We start from the raw sequence: 24,620 nt of genomic DNA on the forward strand, positions 1-24,620 counted from the left end.
AATACAGATACATAATTTCATGAAAGTGGTATCACAGGTAGGTAGAGTTGTAAAAAGAGCTTTAAGCATATTAGCCTTCATAAATGAAATGATAGAGTATGGGAATTGGGATGTTATGGTAAAGTTGTATTAGACATTGGTGAGGCCAAATTTGGAGTATTGTGCAGTTTTGGTCACCTAACTGCAGGAAAGTATTTATAAGATTGAAGGAGTGCAGAAAAGATTTACTAGGATGTTGTCTGGACTTCAGGAACTGAGTTACAGGGTAAGGTTAAACAGGTTAGGACTTTATTTCCTGGAGTGCAGAATGAGGGGAAATTTGATGGAGCATGTTGTGAGAGAGCGCAGCAAAGAAATTGAGACAAAAGGCTGTGCATCTACATCCTTCCTGCAATGAGCTGACCAGACTGAATACAATATTCCAAATGTGGTCTCACCAGGGTTTTATAGAGCTGAAACATTCTAAGAGATTGGATATAGAATTATTTGGATAACCAGAAAATGATTAGGGATAGTCAACATGACTATGTGTGGTAGGTCATGTTTAACCAATCTTATGGAGTTTTTTGAGAAGGTTTCCAGAAAAGTTGATGAAGGAAAGGCTTTCTGTTCTCTGATGGGGTGGGGCCTGCTTATATGGTGGACTAGACTTGGGCGTTGTCCTTGGTGGTGGCTGCGAAACTCAGTTGATGGAGTCTATGGCTTTGCATTTTAAATGGTAGAGAACATCTGCCCGCACTGCAACTTTGTGGGGGTTGCTGAAATCGGCATCAGCCAAGAGGAGCCTGATGCCCTTGGGCATCTGCTCAATGAATGCTTGCTCAAACATGAGGCAGGACTTGTGTCCTTCTGCCAGTGTGAACATTTTGTCCATGAGGGCAGAAGGGGTTCTATCGCCCAGGCCATCCAAGTGCAGGAACCTGGCTGCTCGCTTGCGCCGTGAGAGGCTGTACATGCTAATGAGGAGGTCTTTCAGAGACATGTATTTACCTTGCTCTGGCGGCACTTGAATGAGGTCATCAACTCGTGAGGCAGCTTCCTGGTCAAGCTAGCTGACAACGTAGATGTATCTCGTTGAATCGGAAGTTATCTATTTGATCTGGAACAGGGCCTCTGCTTGGTCGAACCAAATGCAGGCCTGTTCATCCTGAAAGTCAGCAGCTTCAATGTAATGATACCTACAGCTGCTTGTTCCATCGTTTTGAGTGTTCAGGATGTGAAGATTCGTCGGAGTCACCAATGTAGCATGTTGTGAACGAGCACAGTGAAGAAACTGGAACAACAGGCTGTGAGCTCGGGTATCCAACTGCTTTAATTTGAATCTTGCGCTGTAGCCTTTAAGCCTTATTCTGTTCCGCTCTCAATGTCCCAATGCTTGTTTCTCGATGATGCAAGCGCGTACATGACCTTTCGGCCTGGACCAGAAAAGATGGTCCCACAAAACCATCCTTGCCGTGGGTACCCCACTGACCACGCGTGACAAGTGGGCCGGTTTGCCACTACAAGAATATGCGTTACCATAGAGGTATTTATAATTATGAGGGGCATAGTAAATGTAGAAAGGCTTTTTCCACTGAGGGTTAAGAGTGAAAGGGGAAAGGTTTAGGGGGAACATGAGGGCGAACTTTTTCACACAGAAAGTGGTGGGAGCATGGACGAGCTGCCAGCTGAAGTGGTGAATGTGGGCTCAATTTTAACATTTAAGAAGAATTTGGACAGGTACATGGATGGGAGAGGAATGGAAAGCTATGGATTGGGTGCAGGTCAGTGGGACTAGGCAAATAAAAAGAGTTCAGCAAAAACAAGAAGGGCCTAAGGTGCCTGTTTCTGTGCTGTAATGTTCTATGGTTCTATGGCTCTTGAATTCAATCCCCCGACAAATGATAGCTTGCACACCATATACCTTCTTATCCCCCCTAACAATGAATGGTAAACCTTAAGGGTCCTAAGGTCCTGGACTCTAAGATCCCTCTGTTTCTCCTCAGTGTTAACAAACTTGTCATTAACCATAAACTCAAATTTCCAAATTGCATCAATTCATACTTACCCGGATTGACCTCCAACTGCATTTAACTTCTCTGCCCAACTCTGGGTCAGGTGTATATCATGTTGTAACCTACGACAACCTTCTACATTATCCTCAATACCTCCAACCTTTGTATCATAAAAGATGACAAAGTTCAGAACTTCTTCATACATAAATTTTGTGCTTGAGTTACCGGAGTCAAGATTGAGTTCTCAGCCTTTTAATGCAAAGGCATAACTGCTAAGAGAAGAACCACAGAGATCCCTTTAAGGTTCAACAAGTATCAGAGAGATAGCAAGAGCAAAGTGTGGAGGCATAAAGAAACCTGCCCAAGATCCAAAGCAAACCACCTCATCTGTGGAAAATGATGGTGGGGGTAGGTGTTATGGCCTGGGCATGTATGGCTGCCACAGGTACTGGAACACTTATTTTCATTGATGATGTAACAGCTGAAGGCAGTAGCAAAATGAATCCTGAGGTGTATAGAAACATCTTAGTTGCTCAGGTTCGAGAAAATGCCTCCAAACTCAATGGATAGTGCCTTATCCTACAGCAAGACAATGAACCCAAACATTCTGCTAAAGCAACAAAGGAGTTTTTTAAAGCTAAAAACTGGAAAATTCTTGAATGGCTTAGTTACCCAATCTAAATCCAAATGAGCATGCCTTCCATATGCTGAAATGAAAACTTAAGGGGCCAAGCCCCCCAAACAAGCAGGAGCTGAAGATGGCTGCAGTAGTGGCCTGGCAGAGCACCACTAGAGAAGTTACTCAGCACTTGCTGATGTCTGTGAATCACAGATTTAACCAGTCGTTGAATGCAAGGGATAAGCAACAAAGTACTAAACATATCTACTTTAATATATTGCACATACCATGGCTAGATCTCAAATATTATGGTGCCCCGAAATTAGAGGACTATGTACAAAATGTGCTGAATTTCTACATTGACAAACCAAAATGTATAAAAATAACCTTGAATAAATTCTAGAAAGTTGTCTTTAATCACATGTGAATTGTTTGATTACAAATTTAAAACTGTGGAGCATAAGGGCAAAAAAAGTGTCTGTCTCAAACATTATGGAGGGCACTGTATATTCAACAAGGTAGCTTAGGCCCTGTAGTAAGTTCCAAACTGGGGGAGACAACCTTCTATATGTCTTACCCCTTATCCTAAATCCATCCTGTCTAGTTTTAGTCACCTCTGATGAGGGTAAAATATTCTTATAGACTACACTGTCCATATCTCTCATAAATTTTTATATACCTCAATCATGCCCCTTCTTAATCTTGTCCATTCCAGAAAAAACAGACATAGTATCTCCAGTCTCTCTTTATTACCCCAACCCAGACAACAACCCGGTGAATCTCTGGTGCTAACACGTCCTTCCTATACTGTGAAGAGAACTGTACTAAGTACTCTAATTGAGATCTATAGTTTTCCATTGTTAATTTGCTGATATCTATTGGGTAATATCGGAAGTATCATTGCTGCACCTCATAGAGCACAATCTGTTCAGTTATAAAGTTCTACAAAAGCTTAGCAGACTTTTTTGAAGCATAATCCGCAAACATTTTACCATCACTACAAAATAAAATATTAATTTTGATTGTGCAAACAATGAGAAGATATAGGAGGTTCAACAACTCAGGCAGCATCCATAAAGAGAAATTGTTAGGACCGTTTTCCAAGACTAAAGAGGGAGAAGGAGATAGCAAACATAAAAGGGGAAGAGGGGCCAAAATGTTAAGAAATAGGCAGGTGAAGAGAGCAGTGTGAGAGAACTTCACACAGTTCAGAGGAAGGAGGGATAATCTTTTGAAAGAATCTTCAAACAAACTGATGTCAATCCAGATCATAATTATTGGAACAATATGCAAGATTTTTTAAAAAGTAAGATTTATTGTAATATAAATCCCTTTTTTCAAACATAATGAATAAACTATTCTTACCAACTTCAGCTGTCATTGACTCTGCATCAATCTCATCAGCTTTCTTCTTAGCCACTTCAGCCAAGGCCATTTCACCTTTATCCAAAGCGACATAATAAATGTCCTTTAAAACATGAGAAACAAAATGGGTAATGGTTAGCACAACGCATTTTCAGATCCTGCAATCGGGACCGGACCAGGCTTCAAGGGCCACAATGTCTGGAAGGAGTTTGTACGTTCTCCCTATGTCTGCATGGGTTTTCTCCAGGAGCTCTTGTTTCCTCCCACCATTCAAAACATACTACGGGTGAAGGTTAATGGGGTGCAAATTGGGCAGCACAGACTTGTGGGCTGAAATGGCCTTTATGTCTAAATTTTTTTAAATTTAAAAAACAAAGATAATACAGTGCTCTCCATAATATTTGTCCCCGTGTTGGACAGTTTTAAATTTGTAATCAAAGAATTTGCACGTAATTAAAGTGCACATTCCAGACTTTATTCAAGGTTATTTGTATACATTTTGGCTTGACCATGTAGAAATTACAGCACATTTTATACATAGTCCCCCATTTCAGGGCACCATAATGTTTGGAACATTTAGCTTCACAGGTGCTTGTGATTACTCATGTATATTTAATTGCTTAGTTGGTGCATGTATAAGAGAGCTGGGCTTGCTTCTAAGCTTTTGATCACCTTTGGAGTCTGCAGTTGCCATTTTTCAACAGGAGGACCAGAGTTGTGCCAATTAAAGTCAAAGAAGTCATTATGAGGCTGAAAAACAAGCATAAAACAGTAAGAGTCATCGCCCAAACTTTAGGATTAGTAAAATCAACAGTATGGAACATCATTAAGTAGAAAGTGTGTTTTAGTGAGCTAAGACTAATTGCAAAGGGACTGGTATTCCAAGGAAGAGCTACACTACCGATGAAAGAAGAATTCTAATCATAATGAAGAAAAATCCCTAAACCTATGCTGGACAGAACAGAAACACTCTTCAGGAGGCAGGTGTGGATATGTCAATGACTAATGTCTGCAGAGAACTTCATGAACAGAAATACAGAGGCTAAACTGCAAGATACAAACCACTAGTTAGCCACCGAAACAGGATGGTCAAATTACAGTTTTCCAAGAAGTATTTAAAACAGCCTGGAGAATTCTGGAAAAAAAGTCTTGTGGACAGATGAGACCAAGATTAACCTGTGTCATAGTGATGGCAAGAGCAAAGTGTGAAAGTGTAAAGGAACTGCCCAAGATCCAAAACACATCACCTTTGTAATGGTTTGCATCTTGCAGTGTTACCTCTGTATTTCTTTCATGACATTTTCTGTGACAGTAGTCATTGAGATATCCACACCTGCCTCTTGAAGAATAGTTTCTGATCTGTCAGAGATGCGTTTGGGGATTTTTCTTCAAGGAGGAGTCTTCCTTCGATAACCAGTCCCTTTGCGATTATTAAGCTGTTTCTTCTTAATGATGATCAAAACTGTTCATTTTGGTAATCCTAAGGTTTGGGCGATCTCTTTTACTGTTTTATTCTTGTTTTTCAGCCTCTAATGGTTTCTTTGATTTTAATTGGCAGAAACCGTTCCTCAATTTGAAAAATGGCAACTGTAGACCCCAAAGATGATCAAAAGCTTAGAATCAAGCCTGGCTCCCTTATACCTGCAGCACTGAAGCAATTAAACATACCATATATTTTGGTGTATAAGTCGAGTTGTGAAACCCAAAAATATCTCTCAAAAAATAGGGGATGACTTATACGCCAGATATACTTTTGAGACCTTAAATTCAGCTCAAAATTCAATCCGTAGTGATCCAGCGTATGTCGACCCCTGAAACCCGAAAAGAAACAACTGCGATATATTTTTATTGAAAACAACACAATTAGCACCCTTCAAAATCACTCTCGCTATCATCAGATGGGAGCAAGCACATCCATACTCTCACTGATTAAACAGTCATCATATGGGTTCCCAGACTGTATCTGATGAGGCGGTTTCAGCTTCATTGTCAGTGTCCCACAATAAATCATCTTCCGTGCCATCAATTGCACACTTTTTAAACTATTTTATCACAGTCTCTAACTTTGTTCCATGCCTTGAGCACAGCATATCAAGTGATGCAGCACGCATTGCCCCGCCTTTTGTAGACGACTTTTCTGCACTTGATATCCATGTATTCCATTCCTAGCGCACATGGTCTTTGAATGGCTTGTTCAAGCAGTCATCGAGAGGTTGCAATGCTGACGTCAAACCACTCGAGACAACTGCCATGTAAGTATTATGTAATGCTAATCTACTTTGTGTTCTCAGTTAAGTGTCTACTAAACATATCCCAGACCAGCAAACTCTGTTCTTTGCATTAACCTCCTGGCTGTCCCACACATTGTCTATCCATAGTTTAACACCATTTTCATCCATCCATCCTTTTTAATAAAAATACCTGCAGGGAATTTCATTTTCAGTTTAATTTTGCATTTGAAGATTACCATGGGTCTTAACTTTGTCCCGTCGGCCATGCACGATAATACCACAGTAAACCTGGTCCTTTCATGACCTTTACTTCTGGTTTGCACAGTTTTAACACCTTTCCATTCCACTGTTCTATTGCCTATCATGTCAAAATTTTGGGGGGTTTTGTCCAGGTTTACAATATTTGTCAATGCAAACTGGTGTTTCTGCTGGTTCTGTATAATAAACAGGTGAAAACTTACAACTTTATGATCAAGATCTTTCGGTAGTTTCTGTGGAATTTTTGTTTTTTGTTGTAATACTAGATTTTTCCTGTTCATGAAATGATGGCACCAGCCTTCTGTAGCCTCAAAACCATCACTGAGGTCTGGGTACAAATCTTCTTAATTTATTTTTAGTGACTATGTAGCAATCTTGCCTCTGTTCATATACCCATTCTGCAACGTGGTTCTCCAACTCTGACCAACGAGTGATTCCTTTTCTCAAAGAACATTGCCTTTTTGGTATTTTTCTTAAAGTCTCTTCTTTCTTCCTCCAATCTCTTACCAACTTCCCATGCACATCAAGTTTTCTTGCAGCAGCACAAGTTATTGGTTTTCTTGGCCATTTCTGTCACTTTCAACTTAAAACTTGCTTTTGTCACAAGTTGTGTTGTGTCAATATACCCTCCATGATAGCAATCACCTTCAGCCAACACCCAGCAGATAAATCCACACAATCTATGGGAGTCAACATATATACCGGTCAATGGCCCATCTCAGGCATTGCAAGTTTGGGAGCCGACTTATTCACCAATCAATGGGGCACCTCAGACAGCCAGAAAATGGGGGTCATCTTATATGCCAGATGTACCATAAACCCTTTAAATGAGGCTGAAAAAGGGGGATGACTTATACACTAAAATATATGGTACCCGAGTACTTACAAACACCCGTGAAGTCAAATGTCCCAAACATTATGGCGCCCTGAAATGGGGTAAATATATATTTAAAAAATGCTGTAATTTCAACATGGTCAAACCAAAGTGTATACAAAAAGCCTTGAATAAAATCTGGAATGTGCTCTTTAATTACATGTGAATTGTTCAATTGCAAATTTAAAACTATGGAGCAAAGATGCAAATAAAAGAAAGAAGTGTCTTTGTCCAAAACATTATGGAGTACACTCTTGTACATTCCTGAACAAGATAAATTATCGGTTAGTATTTAGGAAAGAATGCTCATTAAATGTAATTATTCTTCAATTGTCAATATAGTTCTGTAGGCTGGAAAAATTATCTGGCACAAAGTTGAACTGTGGACATCAGAATTTGGCATGCATCAACCTTACAACTTCTTTGGACACTGTTGAAGAGTGCAAGGGGTCTTTTTGACAAGAATCCTCTGCTACTGGGTCAGTATGGAACTCAGCTTCAAATACTTCTCCAGTGGCTCACTTTGTAGGCCACTATGCACTCTTGACAGGGAGGAAATAAACCAGATAAACACAGACAATAACATCTCAAACAGAAACTAGCCTCTTAGACTATATCAGGTTAACAAGGTCCAACTTTGGAACAGTCAATATTTCCCCACAAAGTGGCTGCAAGTTCAGGTTCCTGAGCACTGGTTAGTGAAACAGAAGTTATGAACTTCCTTGTAGCTTTTCATCAATGATTTCTTCATCATGCTACACTGCTGGGCTCCAATGATGGGGTGAAAAGTTGCAGCAATACTTCACTATTTATAGAGAGAAACATAAGTAACCAAGGTAAGTTTTAGTTATAATATATTATTTATGGAATTGTTATATTTTATTTAAATTATTTTGTTTACTTATGCATTTAAAGTACTTTTAAAATCTTTTTAATAGTTTGCATACTTTGACAATATATAACTTCTTTTCAATGTATTTGAATATTAGAAATGTTCAACAGCTTAAATAGCTTTGAAAGCTGACTAAGCCAGCGGGCATGGCAGGAACAGCTGTGGAGGTATTTTCACCAGCAATGCAATGGTGTTATATTGCTGAAGGCCACAATGCAGAATTAGGCCTTACTGCAAAGCTTGCAACAAATTTCATCCAGCAAGTTGACCACAGGAGATCTGTGCAAGTGGGACCTTCTTTTACAGATAAAAGGTGATAATTGGACATGGATAGGAGGACAGGAAAGGTGAAAATTGATCAGGGGATGGGGTGGCCCTGTGAATGCAGACCTGGAGATATAGGGAAAAGGAAAGAGAGTGTGATTGGATTCACAAATTGGAGGAAGAACACCTCATATTCTGCCTGGGAACCCTCCAATTGGACGGCATTAATATTGACTTCTCTAGTTTCCATTACCCCCCACCCCCACCATCTATCCCCATTTCTCCTTTCCTCTAGCTCTGTCTTTCTCTTTCCTTTTCCCTCTGTCTCCTTTCTTCCAGATCTGCATTCACAGAGCCATCTGTCCTCTGATCAATTCTCACCTGTCCTTCTATCCATGATCAATGATCAACTTCTATTTGTTCGTCTGTGCTCCACCCACTGCCCTTCTTTCCCCCTCCCCAGCCTTTTAATTCAGACATCTGCTGATATTTATTCATACCTTGAAGAAGGGCTCAGGCCCAAAACTTCAGTGATGCTGTGAGACCTGCTGAGTCCTTCAACATTTCTGTGTTTTGAGTAGACTCAGAGACTCGTTTAAAGACTCTCACTTTGCATATTATTTATTACTGAATTTTTAAAAATTATTTTCTTGTTTACATTCCCCCTTTTTCTTGATTAGTTTACAATTACTGATAAGTAGAAATTCTGCCTGGCCTACAGGAAAAAGAATTTTAGGATTGTATATATGATGACATGTCTGTACTCTGACAATAAATTTGAACTTTGACCTTTATAATCTGTATGACTTAAAATTCTGCATCTATCCATTTTTAAGTGCATTTTGGATCTCATCGTAAAACAAAACCCATTTCCCTTTCACTTCTCATGGATCTCCCTACTCTCTCTCTTCTATGTCATTGTCAATGTACATTTCACTTTAGCCATTGAGGTCTCCTTAAACCGATTTCCTTTTCCTCTGCCCTCTCTTCTTTAAACTGAGCAAACTATCCTCATCTTTCCTAATAGATATTAAACTAATAGAAGATAGCATTTTTGACTTTGCCTCTGAGAAACATCATTGTATCATTTTCCTACATTAAGGATATTACATAATGTAACTTGTTGCTTTATTATATTTGTGATTGTATACATGTCATAATAATTGTGCTCCAGCAGACTAGGCCTCAAGTTAAAATTTTATTATTCTTGAGGAACCACATCCTGACTTACATTTTACTTTGTAACAATAGGCTGCAATTTCAGGAAATGGGTGCCTTTGTGTTCAAATAGCTTGATTATTTGAGCACAAAGATGCCAGTGACAGCCTCTGGACTCTGACCTGGCAAAATTGAAGAACATTCTCATGTTCTCACTTGTATGTATTCACAAATAGATCTTCTCAATAACATTACAGCTACCTGCATTATGATCAGAGTACCACCAATGACAAATCAGTGAAACTTTGGAAGGATTTTTAAGCCAAAGAAAAATGCGGAGGTAATATTGGCAGCCTTTGGTAGTCCTATACCTCTAGCGATTTAGCTGTAGGTCAGCTTCCACAATGTAAATGCAATCCACCTAACTTGATCAAAGACCCCAAATTATGTGATACCTATGTATTCCTGACAAAGATGAGAAAATAAAATGTTTTCTTTGAATTATAATGTAATGATACTCCTATGATTTTGATCAAATGATCCTTTCAACAATGAGGTTGTGCTTTATGAAGGACATCCAGCAACTCTTTCCTGGCACAACAAATGAAAATGTACATAAAACAGGTGTCTGTAATTATCCTTCAGCCATATCCTAATCTGTTTGCCCTATTCATTATCACTTAATGTTTTGCAGACGATGCCGCTTTAGTTGCCCATTCAGAGCCAGCTCTTTAGCGCTTGATGTCCTGTTTTGCGGAAACTGCCAAAATGTTTGGCCTGGAAATCAGCCTGAAGAAAACTGAGATCCTCCATCAGCCAGCTCCCCACCATGACACCAGCCCCACCACATCTCCATCGGGCACACAGAACTCAAAACGGTCAACCAGTTTACCTACCTCAGCTGCACTATTTCATCTGATGCAAGGATTGACAAAGACATAAACAACAGACTCACCAAGGCAAATAGCGCCTTTGGAAGACTACATAAAAGAGTCTGGAAAAACAACCACCTGAAGAAACACACAAAGAACAGCGTATACAGAGCCGTTGTCATACCCACGCTCCTGTATGGCTCCGAATCATGGGTCCTCTACCGGCATCACCTACGGCTCCTAGAACGCATCCATCAGCGCTGTCTCCACTCCATCCTCAACATTGATTGGAGTGACTTCATCACCAACATTGAAGTACTCGACCTGGAAGAGTCCGCAAGCATCGAATCCACGCTGCTGAAGACCCAACTGCGCTGGGTGGGTCACGTTTTCAGAATGGAGGACCATCGCCTTCCCAAGATCGTGTTATATGGCGAGCTCTCCACTGGCCACCGAGACAGAGGTGCCCCAAAGAAGAGGTACAAGGACTGCCTAAAGAAATCTCTTAGTGCCTGCCACATTGACCACCGCCAGTGGGCTGATATCGCCTTCAACCGTGCATCTTGGTGCCTCACAGTTCGGCGGGCTGCAACCTCCTTTGAAGAAGACCACAGAGCCCACCTCACTGACAAAAGACAAAGGAGGAAAAACCCAACACCCAACCCCAACCAACCAATTTTCCCTTGCAACCGCTGCAACCGTGCCTGCCTGTCCCGCATCAGACTTGTCAGTCACCAACGAGCCTGCAGCAGACGTGGACATACCCCTCCATAAATCTTCGTACGCGAAGCCAAGCCAAAGAAGAAAGAATTTTTCCTCCTTTCAATCTCCAATTCTTTGGTTTGACACCAGAAACCCTGGCAAATTTCTGCAGATGGTGGGAAGTGTTCTGACCAGCTGCATTACAGTCTGGAATGGGGACACCAATACCCCTGAGCATAAAGCCCTCCAAAAGGTAGTGGACACAGCCTAGGACATCACAGGCAAAATCCTCCCCACTACAGTGAACATCTACAGGGAATGCTGCCATCAGAGGGCAGCAGCAATCATCAAGGATCCACACCACCCAGCACACGCTCTGTTCTTGCTGCTGCCAGGAAAGAGGTGTATGTGCCACAAGACTCACACCACCAGGTTCAGGAACAACTGCTACCTCTCCACCATCATACTCCTCAATAACAATCACGGACTCAGTTAAGGAGTTTTGCTTGTGCACATTATTGACTTTATGTTCTCTCTGTATTGCACAGTCAGTTTGTTTACATTCATTATTTGTTTTTTATTTGTTTGCATGCATGCACTGTGTACAGTTTTTTTTGCACTAATAATCACCAATAAGTGATAATTCTGCCTCACATGCAGAAAAAAGAATCTCAGGGTTGTATGTAAGGTTATGTATGTACTCTGACAATAAATCTGAAATCGGTAATCAATGTAACTTTATTCTTCATGTCTTGATTTTGATATGTGAGAAAATGATGATGTAAAATATATTTTCATTGGAAGTATCATGTGCTCACAGCAGGTAATTTTTTTTAAAGTGTGGAGGAAATCTAACAGCATACTACAATGCAATTTTAGATCTATCTCGACACAACAGGCTACTGGTCTTAACTAGGCCAGCTAAGCTGGATATTACAGCCTTTTAACAAGTAAGGATGGTTTAAATCAAAATTGAAATCACACAATGTGAACCTTTCATGCCTCCTAACATTAACAGAGCAATTCCAAGCAGCAAGTTTCTAGTTAGTCTTTTTGGATTAACGGTAGGTGGACAAGAATTTCCAGAGAGAACAAAATTTTTTAAAAATCAAACAAGCTTTAAACTTTCTAAATTGTCGAGTGTTGTTGACATTTCAACATGAATTGGAAGTGTGAAGTCAGCATGATATGTTTGAATGCAGGTAACAAAAGTGCTTTACACTATGATGAACTACATAAAAATAACCAACAGGGATTTCAAAATATTCCCTTAATGAGTCAGATTATTAAGATGCACAGTGGAATTTAATGATTGAAGAATTTTTTTTCTTAAAGTTGCAATAATGGTTCAAAATTTCTTTGTTATGCAACAGTGGACACTCACAATTTCACCTCCCTACCCAATACACTCTTTTCTTTTCATGCTTATATTTACAATCAAAGCTTTGGCTTGAAAGCAGCCTGCTGTGAGACCTAAAAAGTACTATCTGCTTTGTCCATCCAAACTCATTGTGGCATTATGGTGCAGGATCTCTGGAAACAAGGACCACATACTAGGCTATACAAAAAACTTTCTGCATAGGTTAAATTTTAAAACTCTGTAGTTAATTAAATGGGAGGATAAACTAAAGGTTAAATGTCAAATCCTTTGAATTTAGCTCTCTTGTTTGAAAAGTACTAGGAGAAGCTTTTATAAATTGCTAGTGACATAATTTAAACTTTTAGGGTTCCTAAACATGCTCCAGCCCTGTATTTTAGGTAATGCAACTATATCTGTCAGAGGATGGATTAAAAATATTAATGACCTCAGTCAGAAACATGTGAAGCATATACATCACCCACAAAATAAGATAAAAGCCCCAATGTCCAAATTGTTATCAGCAAATACAAAATAGGACCAAGGCAGTGGTTCTCAACCTTTTTCTTTCCACTCACATACCATTTTAAGTAATCCCAATGTCATAGGTGCTCTATGATTAGTAAGGGATTGCTCAAGGTGGTATGTGGGTGGGAAGATAAAGTTTGAAAACCATTGTTTTAATCGTACCTAATTAACTCGTTATATGCACAGTTTCATAACTCCAAAGGAAATGGGCCAATGACAATTTTTTCTCAAGCAAAATATTTCAGTAACAATTGGGTCTAGAGCAATGATTCTCAACCTTCCCTTCCTACTTATATACCACCTTAAGCAATCCCTTACTAATCACAGAGCACCAATGGAAGAGGGGTTACATAAAGTGGTATGTGAGTGGAAAGAAAAAGGTTGAGAACCACTGGACCAAGGTTTTGCTGAGAAAATGTCCACATGTAAATTGTCCTTCTGTGGCTTTTTTAGACAAATTCACAAAGACTGTGCCTGCCATCAGTACGTCTTCGCTGTTGTTTATTTGAAATTGTGACTGATACTGCATTGCTTTTTAAAGTACAAATATAGAAAATAGCACTGATAACATGGAAATGTATGGAAATTACTCACCATGAACAGGTCTCGTGATCCAATATCTACAGCCAATAGAAAAGCCTTCTCAAACCTCTGGTACCTGTCAAAGTAGTAAAAACTATTACAATGAATTCCTGAGGAAAAATGTCATCAACTTTAACCATCTTACAATTAACTACAGACCAGAATCACATTTAATGAAAAGAATGTTTATGTCCTATAAAATTATACACATGCAATAATATTGGCTTTTGCCATTAATATGGCACTAAAGACATCCTAATTTTGATTTCTGTGGAAGCAAACATGGGAATGTGTTTTCAATGGGTGGTGAAAACAGCAATACTTTTTCACCCCAGATTCTCAAACTTAGTGGGGGAACAAGTGATGGTAAAGTTAGGACAGAAAATAAGAAACAAATGCGTTTTGCTCTAATGTTTATAATTAGGATGGGGATCATTTTTGGGAGTTGGTGCAAAATGATCAACTCTCTATGAAGTTGGGCACATCAAAAGAAAGTATTTGATGACTCTATTATGTGATCATTTTAAATTACCCCCAGAATCATAATCAAGAATAGCTATCAGGAAAAGTAAAGGAAGTGGGTGTAATTTAAATATAACATATGGATATTAAGGGTTCAAAATCCTTACTAAATGCATCCTGGTCAGAGACATATTGATGATAATATCCAGACTTCAAGCCAATGTAGGTATTCTGATTACATCTTCAACGTTTACCAGTCACAAACACCTGGAAGATTCTTTGGAATGGCTCTTCCACAAAGGTAGAACTTTACCAGCATAATTGTCACCCAACAACTTGGCACTGAACACAGTCATATTGTGCATGTGGATGGAGGGATTAAATAATTGAAGAGGTAGATGGTTTATTAATTAAGCAAGATGATTTACACTGGATATTGTCAAGCTTCTTATATGCTGTTAGAGATTCATTCATCCATGCAAGTGGAAAGGCTTTATGAAATTACTCAACATAGAATACACAGTGATTGATGAGCCAGTATTTATGTATTTAGTACAATTACAGTTCTGGTCCAGATGTTGATAGGAGAGATTTTCCAACATCAACATGATTAAATATCAGGAGAAGCCGATTAGACTCAATTGGGGAAAATGGTCCTTATCTGATACATGTGGAATGAATATTGTCACACAACAGAAAGACAATGCAGAAGCATTTATTTTTGAGAAAGTGACATCAAATTTACTTCGTAATCCCTCATTCTTAAGCTATAAGCAATAAGACCATAAGGCATAAAAGCAGAAATAGACTATTCAGCACAGAGTCTGACCTGCTATTTAATCATGAGCTGATCCATTTTTCCACAGTTCCAATGACCGGCCTTCTGCCCTTTGCCTTTGATGCCCTGTCTAATCAAGAACCTATCAATCTCTGCCTTAAATACACCTTGCCACAGACCATGGCAACAAATTCCACAGATTTACCACCCTCTGGCAAAAGAAATTCTTTTGCATGTCTGTTCTCAGCAGAGACCCTTCAATCTTGGCATAGTGCCCTCGTGTCTTAGACTCTCCCACCATGGGATCCAACCTCTCTACATCTACTCTGTCCATATATTGCAACATTCAGAATGTTTCAATGAGAATCCCCCTCCCATATTCTCCTAAATTCCAATGAGTACAAGCCAAAAGCTGTCAAATACTGCTCATATGATAGGCCTTTCATTCCCAGAATCTTCCTTGTGAACCTCCTCTGAAGCCTTTCCAACATTAACTTTGCTTAAATAAGGAGCCCAAAACTGCTCACACTACATCTCACCAGTGCCTTATATCACATCACATCTCTGCGCTTGTGTTCTATTCATCTTGAAATGAATGTCAACATTGCATTTGTCTTCTTCACCACCGACTCAACAGGCAAGTTTACCTTCATGAGGATTCCCAGGTCTCCCAGAGGTGCTGGATAAAGAGCTTTTTCCTGAAGACTTGGAATTGGATCAGGCTCATAGAGCTTTGAGAAGAAAACCACTTCCAGGACAAACAACAAGAGCAGTCTTGGTTCATTGTTTAAAATACCAAGATAGAGAAATGATTCTACGTATGGTGGTACATAAAGCACGGCAGAGTCAGTCTCCATTAATGGTTCAAAATAACAGTGTTCTTTTATGCCGATTTGAGCCAAGAGGTTATTAGAAGGCGACGAGAATTTAATATGGACAAAGATGTTTTGTGGTGAAAAGGCTACAAGTTTGCTTTGCGTTATCCTGCAATTTTGAAGGTTTTTTATGGAAATAGTCAAATTCAATTCTTTGAGTATGATCATGATGATTTGTTTTTTTGCTAATTCTTTGCCGAAACTGCGAAGAAATGGGCATTCTCCTCTGTTGTCTCATAAGAGGAGGGTAAATGGAAATGGACATGGGTATGGAAAGTATGGAAAGAATGGGAAGAAAGAAGAGTTGACACAAAGTCTTGGGCTTGGAATCGTTGGGGCAGTCATTGGGCTTGGAATCATTGGGCTGAATATATGGACTATATTTTAATGTGTTTAATTAAATAATAAATATGTATCTGGCTGGGGGGGTGGATGACATTGAAAACTTTGATAGTCATCTTCCGCTAGTGGGTTTACCACACCCAGATTTTTAGGGTATTACTACCTCTGGGTGTTTTTTTTTGGTGTTTTTCTGTTATTTAAAAAAAAAAATTTGAGGGTTTTTTTATAGAGGGGAGCATTATTTTATTAGTAGTTAAAAAAGATGTCAAAATTGAATTTTGCAACTTTTAATGTTCAGGGATTAAATAATCCAATTAAGAGAAAGAGAATATTGACTTATATAAAAAAATGAAAATTGATATTGCTTTTTTACAAGAAACACATTTGACTGAAAAAGAACGTTTAAAATTGAAAAGAGATTGGGTTGGTCATGTTTTTTCTTCTTTTAAATCTAAGGCAAAAGGAGTAGCGATTTTGATTCATAAAAAATTACCATTTGAATTGGAATCTTCAGAGGGGTATGCTGGCAGAGTATTAAGAGTGAACTGCAAAATTTTTGCTGAATCTTGGACTTTGCTGAATCTTTATGCTCCTTACATAGATGATGAGCGGTTTATTTTAGAAGCATTTTTACTGTTAACTCAAGCTAATGAAAATGTCTGAGTTGGTGGTGATTTTACTTGTGTTCTGGATCCTTTATTGGACAGAAATCCATACAGTTTAAGGAAATCAAAGATGGCAACACAAATTAATGAGTTAATGAAAGATTTAAATTTGGTGGATATTTGGAGAAAAGTTAATCCTACAGAGAAAGATTTTTCTTTTTATTCTTCATGACATGATTCATTTTCTAGAATTGATTTAATTTTGGTATCAGTACATTTACAAGGTAGAGTATTATGAGCTGAATATAAAAGTAGAGTTATATATCATTCATTATTACTTTTTTCTTGTGAACTTTCAGAGGTAGTACGTCTGTCGTTTAGATGGAGGTTTAACGCAACGTTATTGAAAAAAACAGATTTTGTTACTTTTGTTAAAGAGCATATCTCTTTATTTTTGACCGAGAATGTTAATTCTGTGGATAGTCATTTTGTAATATGGGATGCTTTAAAAGCTTATTTGAGGGGGCAGATTATTAATTATTCTATGAAAGTAAAGAAACAATATATGGCAGAAAGTTTAGAGTTAGAGAATATGATTGCTGAGCTAGAGAAATATTTTCAGAAAGGTGTAACAGAAGATAAAAAAAAGTTGCATTAGCAAGTTTGAAATTACGTTATAATACTTTACAAACTTATCAGTTCGAGCGCTTAATTAATCGATCTAAACAACGTTATTATGAGTTGGGGAAAAAGCTCATAAGGTACTTGCTTGGCAATTGAAAGCTGAACAGTCATCTCGGACTATTAATGCTGTTAAGAAGAATTCAAAAGTTACTTATAAACCTCAGGAAATTAATGACCAGTTTTATTCATTTTATCTAAAATTATATACTTCTGAGGGGAAACAGGATAATGGTTCCATTGACACTTACTTATCTAAATTAAAGTTAGATGGAAATGATGTTCAGGAATTGGAATCTACATTTACGGATTTTGAAATTAAGGAAGCTATTCAAGAAATGTCTAATGGAAAGTCCCCAGGGGATGATGGATTCCCTGTGGAATTTTATAAACTTTTTTATGATGAGTTCTCTAGTATTTGGAGAAGTGTTGAATCAAGTTACTGAAGATCAGAGGTTACCAGAATCATGTTCAAGTGCTTTAATAACTGTCATTTCAAAAAAAATAGAGATCCATTAAAAGTGTCTTCATATAGACTTATTTCTTTATTAAATGTAGAGTATAAAATTATAGCGAAAGTATTAGCTAATAGACTTGCTAAATATTTACCCAAATTTGGACATATTGATCAAACAGGTTTTATTAAGAATAGAAATGGATCAGACAATATATTTCAATTAATTACTTTGGTCAACGCATATCGAAAGCAATCTAACCACTCTATCGTGGTTGCATTAGATGCAGAAAAACTTTTGATAGGGTTGAATGGGATATTTTTATTTAAAGTGTTAGAGAAATTTAAATTCAGCCCTTTTTTTATTGGTTGAGTTAAGGCTTTATATACGAACCCGATTGCTAGGGTGGTGACAAATGGACAGATTTCTTTACCATTTAAATGGACTCATGCAACTCAACAAGGCTGCCCATTGTCACCAGCCTTATTTGCTTTGGTTATTGAATCGTTAGCTCAGGCTATTAGACAAAATGAAGAAATTAGAAGGATGAGGGTTAAGAATGAAGAATATAAAATTAACTTATTTGCGGACGATGTGTTGGTATACTTGACGGAATCAAAACGGTCGTTGAAACAATCGCAAGAGTGTTTGTTGAAATTTGGAGACTTATCGGGATATAAAGTTAATTGTGATAAAAGTGAAATTTTACCAGCTGGAGTGGGAGATTATTCTGAATTTAAAACTATTACAAAATTAAGGTGGACAAGTAAAATTAAATATTTAGGTGTTTATGGATACTAATTATCACTCATTATATCAATTAAATTATGTACCTATATTAAGATGGATTAAAGCAGATTTGATTAAGTGGAAAGATCTTCCATTAACTTTGATTGGTCGGGTTAATTGTGTTAAAATGAATATTTTTAATCGAATTCAATATTTATTTCAGTCAATACCTTGTTTACTTCCTAAGGGCTTTTTTCAAGATTTAAATAAAGCAGTGCAAGTGAGAGTTTTTATGGAAAGGTAAATTAGCTCGAGTGGCGTTGCATAGACTTACATGGAAGTATGCATTGGGCAGACTACAATTACCACATTTTCAAAACTATTATGAAGTGGCCCAGTTGAAGTTTGTTAGTAAATTGATGGATTTAGATCAGCCTCCTAGCTGGGATAAAGTGGAGATGGCGTGTATTGCTAGGGTTGAGATACATGAATTTATATTTCGTTGGAATTTGATTTTGTTACAGCAATATGATATGCCGATATTGAAACGTTTGTTAAAGATTTGGATTTTTAAAAAAACAGGGTGTTAGGGTCGAAAGATAAATATCAATTTTAACTCCATTGTATAATAATCAGCTTATTCCTTTTTCAATGTTTAATAATCATTTAAAGATTTGGGATTCAAAAGGTATAGAGACAATACAAGATTGTTTTGTAGCGGGGCAATTTCTTTCTTTTATTCAATTGAGAGAAAGATTTGATATACCTGTAAATTCTTTGTTTGTGTATTATCAACTTAGAGCTTTGATAAAAGATAATTATGGTAGAGAGATGATTTTACCTACTTTGTCGAGATTTGAATCTTTGATTTCCTCTATACCGAAAAAGGGTTATATTTCAGTTATGTATAATTTGTTACAAGATAGTATGGATAAGTCAGATTGGGAGAAATCTAAACTTAAATGGGAGAGTGATTTAGTATTTATTTTTCCTGAAGATGATTGGGCGAATATGTGTCAGAACAATGTAATTAAATTGACTAATGTAAGATACGGAACGGTCAATTATAATTTTTTACATCAATTATATTTGACTCTGGAAAAGCTAAAAAAAATATGGGTTTAGTAATTCGGATTCTTGCTTTAGATGTGGCTCATGTTTTGGAACTTTTCTACATGCCGTTTGGACTTGTGTCAAAGTTCAATCATTTTGGCAAGGAATTAAAGTAGTTTTGGAAAAATTATATAATTTTATATTACCGTTAGATCCAACGATTTTTTTGTTGGGAAATTTGTATTCATTAAGGGGAATGGGATTGAACAAAATTCAAATTGCTTTTGTACGTTTGGTGTTATCAATAGCACGTAAATGTGTTGCTAGTACTTGGAAAGATTATATTGAGATTAATATATCACATTGGCACAATGAATTGAAAGTATGTATTGTCATGGAAAAAATTACTTAGAATTTACATAATAATTATTCTTCTTTTGTTAGTAAGTGGTCTCTATATTTGAAAAATATGCATTTAGATATATTTTGAAATGTTATTAACATTTATAATATTTTCTTGTTACATATATAATCTATTTTATTTTGCTCCCCTTAAGGGAGTTGGCTGTAGGGGTGGGATGGTGGGGTGGGTGTTAATGTACAATCTTTTTTTAAATTATTTCTATACTGTATGTTATGATTTTTTACTATCTTTTAAATAAAGTTTGAAACAAAAATACGAGGATTCCCAGGTCGCTTTGCATCTAGGCATTTTCGATTTTCTCCCCATTTAAAAAAAGTCTGCCTATTTATTTTTTCTACGAAAGTGCATGACCACACAGTTCCCAAATTTGTATTTCATTTGCCACTTTCTCTGCCCATTCTTCTAATCTGTCTGTCCTTCTAAAGCCTCCCTGTTTCATCAACTCTACCTGCTTCTCCACCTATCTTCGTATCATCTGCAAACTTGCAAACTAACCCTAACCCACAAAGCCATTCATTCCATAATTCAAATTATTAATATACAACATAAAAAGAAGTGGCCCCAACACTGACCCCTGTGGAACACCACTAGCAACTAGTAGCCAACTAGAATATGATCTCTGTATTCAGACACTCTGCCCCCTGCCAATCAGCCAATGTTCTATCCACATGATTATGTTTCCTTTCCTACCATGAGCACTTAGTAGCCTCATGTGTGGCACCTTGTCAAATGCCTTATGAAAATCCAAAATACACAACATCCACTGAATCTCCTTTATTTAGCTTGCTTGTCAAATCTTCAAAGAATCCCAAGAAGTTTGTCAAGCAAGATTTTTCCTTAAGGAAACCATCCTGCTTTGGTCTGTTATGAGGCCAAAGGACCTCAAAATCCAGCAGCAATAGACATTCACCTAGACAAGTGGTCTTTAAAACAAAAGTTGTTTTTAATTATTTTTAAACATGAAAACGGAATCAAACTTTAACTTATCTCTATAGTTAACTAACCCAAATTAACCCCCTTTTAATTCTAAGCACACATGTATGTAATGTGTGTGTAAATTTAAGTTCTTTGGTTCACAGTTCAATCTCACTTCTCCTTCTTCCAAGTTCTCTGGATGCAGGCAATTCTTATACAGTGCACAGAATTTAACGTGTATAAAGTTCACCAGGCTTTGGTGCTTGAAAGGTAAATGTTTACCACTCAGAAAGGTTCTTGTAGGGTTCGCAGAGAGAGAGATTTGTTGTTCCAGGATTTCCACAACTGAGGTACTACCATTAGTCACCTCAATGTCTCACTAATGAAACTTGCCCCATCAGGGTTTTTCAGATGGTAACCTCTTTCTTTCAGGCCACTACAGAGTTTCTTTTGTTCCTCTTATTCCAAGAGAAACATCAGACAGATAGCACTTCCAGCCATCCACTGCTCTGGAGTTTTTCATTAGTTTCAACAAGCTCTTCCTGGCTTGATAGCTTGTTAACTTCTCTCTCTCTCTCTCTCTCTCTCACTCTCTCTCTCTCTCTCTCTCTCTCTCTCTCTCTCTCTCTCTCTCTCTCTCTCTCTCTAACTGACAACCGAGACTGCCAGAAAGCCCATATGACTCTCTCACTTGCAAAACCCCCGACTTCTTCAGAAAACAACAGGGGTTCTTCTCCTTGGTCAAGATGTTGTCTTAGATAAACAAAACTCAGGTATGACCTTTCTGTGAGCACACTGTAAGTACTTTTTAACAGCCAGTTTGTCTCCTACAAACAATGGTCTTTCATTTCATGACGTCATTTCAATTAGCACCTACTTGTGAAATGTGTATCACATTCTCCAGAGATCCTGCAATGTTATTGAATATGAATTCTTCAGTCTTTCAAATAAGATCTGTTTTAAAATGTGTGTATGAATGTAACCTACTCTAATCTTACCAAAATTCCTCCCAATATTTATCCATTACAGGTCTATTTTGTCATGTGCCTCTGAATACTCTGTAACTTTATCCTTGACAATCGACTCCAACATCTTCCCAACCACTAACGTCAGGCTAATCGGTCTACAATTTCCTTTCTGCTGCCCCCTTCCTTCTTGAATAATGGGGTGACATTTGTGATTTTCCAGCCCTCCAGGACCATACCAGAAACTATCGAGTCCTGAAAGATCACCAATGCCTCTACAATCTCTATTGCTATTTTTTTCAGAACCTGAGGGTGCAATCCATCTGGCCCGGGAGACTTATCCACCCATAGACCATTCAGTTTTCTGAGTACTTTATTTCTCAAAATAGTAGCTGCACTCACTTCCCTTCCCTGATACCCTTTGACATCTGGCACACTGCTAATGTCTTGGACAGAGAAGACTGATGCAAAATTCTCATTTAGTTCCTCTTTTACTTATTTTATACTGGAAGAACCTTTTTGTATCCTCTTTAATATTATATACCTTCATACTTCATCTTTTCCCTCCTTATTTTTAATTACCCTCCGCTAGGTTTCAAAAACTTTTTACTCCTCCATCTTTTCACTAATTCATGTTGACTTTGACTTGCCTTGTCTTTTCCATTTGAATATTTTCTCTTTTTTGGTATGTATTTATCCTGCATCTACCTCATTTCTTGCAGAAACTTATCCATTTCTGCTCTGCTGTCTTCCTTACTAGTGCCCCCTTACAATCTACTTTGGCCAGTTCCTTTTTCATGCCACTGTAATTCCCTGAAATACGGACACCTCTGAGTTTAACTCTTGTTAACTCTCAAATTGAACTCAAGTCATATTGTGATCATTGCTCCCTATTGCTTCCTTCATTCTAAGATCACTAATCACCTCTGGTGCATTACACAACACCTAATCCAGTACAGATGATCCCCTAGTGGGTTCATCAAAAAGATGCTCTAAAAAGCTATCTCGAAGATGTTCTACAAATTTTCTCTCTTGAGATCCAAGTCCCAACCTAGTTTCCCCAATTTACTTGCATATTAAAATCCCTCATGATTAGCATAACATTGCCTTTCTGATACGCCTTTTCTATTTGCTATTGTAATTTGTTGGTCACATCCTGGCTACTGTTGGAAGCAGTATATAATTGTCAACGGTGTCCTTTTCCCCTTAACTCAACCCATAATGATTCTATATTTTCTGATCCTATGTCACCTTAATGTTATTCCTTACCTGCAGAGCCACACCACCCCCTCAGATTCCTGTCTATCCTTTTGAGACACTCTGCTTCCTTGGACATTCAGCTCCCAATGACATCCACCCTTTAGAAATGACTCATACCTGCCAATCTGGAGCTGTAGTACAAGGTCATTCACTTCATTTCTTCAACTGCGTGTTTTTAAATACAAAACCTTTAGCTTTGTATCTATGACTATTTTTGACACTGTCCCTGTTGCATTTCAACTCATCCCATTAGCTGAAATTTTCCATTATTTGCCTGTCCTTCCACACAAATTCCCAAACAGCTGCCTCTGCTTGTGTGCCAACTGCCTCTTCCTCTGTTACTTCACTTTCTCTCCTTTCCCCCTGTGAATCTAGTTTACACCCCCACCTACAACAGCATTAGCAAACCTCTCTGCCAGTTCCCCTCCAGTTCAAGGGGTGACCTGTACAAATGCAACCAGTCCCACTTGCACAGGTCACCCCTTCCAGAGAAAAGGTTCCAATGATCCAAGAACTTGAAACCCTGCTCTAAATCTGCACCATCTTCCTGTTCTGACCTTCCCCAGCTCAAAGCTCCAGGAGTAATCCAGAAACTATCACCTTGGAAATTCTGCTCTTCACCCTCTTTCCTAATTCCCTAAATTTACTTTGCAGGACCTCTATCCCACTCCTGCCTATGACATTAGTATCAATATATTCCATGACCTCTGGCTGCTCACCCTCCCCTTTAAGAATATTCTGCACTCGCTCAGAGACATCCTGGGCCCGAGCATCCTGGAAGCATCCTGCAGTCTTTTTTTGTGGCTGAAGAACCTCCTACCTATTCCCCTATGACTATCGCTCTACCTGACCACCCTTTTCTTCTGAGGCTCAGAGCCGACCACCGTGCTATTGGTCTAGCTGCTGCCCTGTCCAGAAAGATCATCCCCTTCAGCAGCGTCCAAAGGGATATACTTGTTGCTGAGTGAATGGCCACAGTGGTACCATGCACTGCCTGACTGTTCCCTTTCCCTCTCCTGTCACCTACCTAACTTCCTCCTGGGTGTGACTCCATCCCTGTAACTCCTGTCTATCACCTCCTCTGCCTCCCAAATGATCCCAATTTCATCCAACTCTAGCTCCAATTCCCTAACATCATTTGTAAGGAGCTGCAGTTGGATGCACTTCTCGTATATGAAGTTGACAGGGATAATGCTGGTTTTCCTGGCTATCCACATTCTGCAAGAGGAGTATATCCCTACACTGGCTACCATTCCCACTGACTATTGAATAGGAAAAATATTGTGAAAAACATGTCCTTATCTTGCCTCAACTCCTGCACCTCTCCCCCACCTCAGCCTCTGCGCACCAAAGCCTCAAATTCACATTATTTCACTGGGC

The 24,620-nt window shown here is 38.3% G+C and overlaps 1 protein-coding gene across 8 annotated transcripts in view; it reads right to left on the bottom strand.

Annotated features, from left to right (window-relative positions):
* The window catches only part of wdpcp (WD repeat containing planar cell polarity effector), a 291,775-nt gene that overhangs the window by 71,769 nt on the left and 195,386 nt on the right, over positions 1 to 24,620 (bottom strand). For all 8 annotated transcript variants that reach the window (XM_069931706.1, XM_069931705.1, XM_069931702.1 and 5 more), the window contains 2 exons: positions 13,709 to 13,772; positions 3,979 to 4,081 (listed from right to left, as the gene is read on the bottom strand). In XM_069931706.1, the coding sequence (XP_069787807.1) occupies positions 3,979 to 4,081; positions 13,709 to 13,772 (167 nt within the window). The remainder of the gene's footprint in view (positions 1 to 3,978; positions 4,082 to 13,708; positions 13,773 to 24,620) is intronic.

Source organism: Narcine bancroftii, chromosome 4 (genome assembly GCF_036971445.1).
Source record: "Narcine bancroftii isolate sNarBan1 chromosome 4, sNarBan1.hap1, whole genome shotgun sequence".
Lineage (NCBI taxonomy): Eukaryota > Metazoa > Chordata > Chondrichthyes > Torpediniformes > Narcinidae > Narcine > Narcine bancroftii.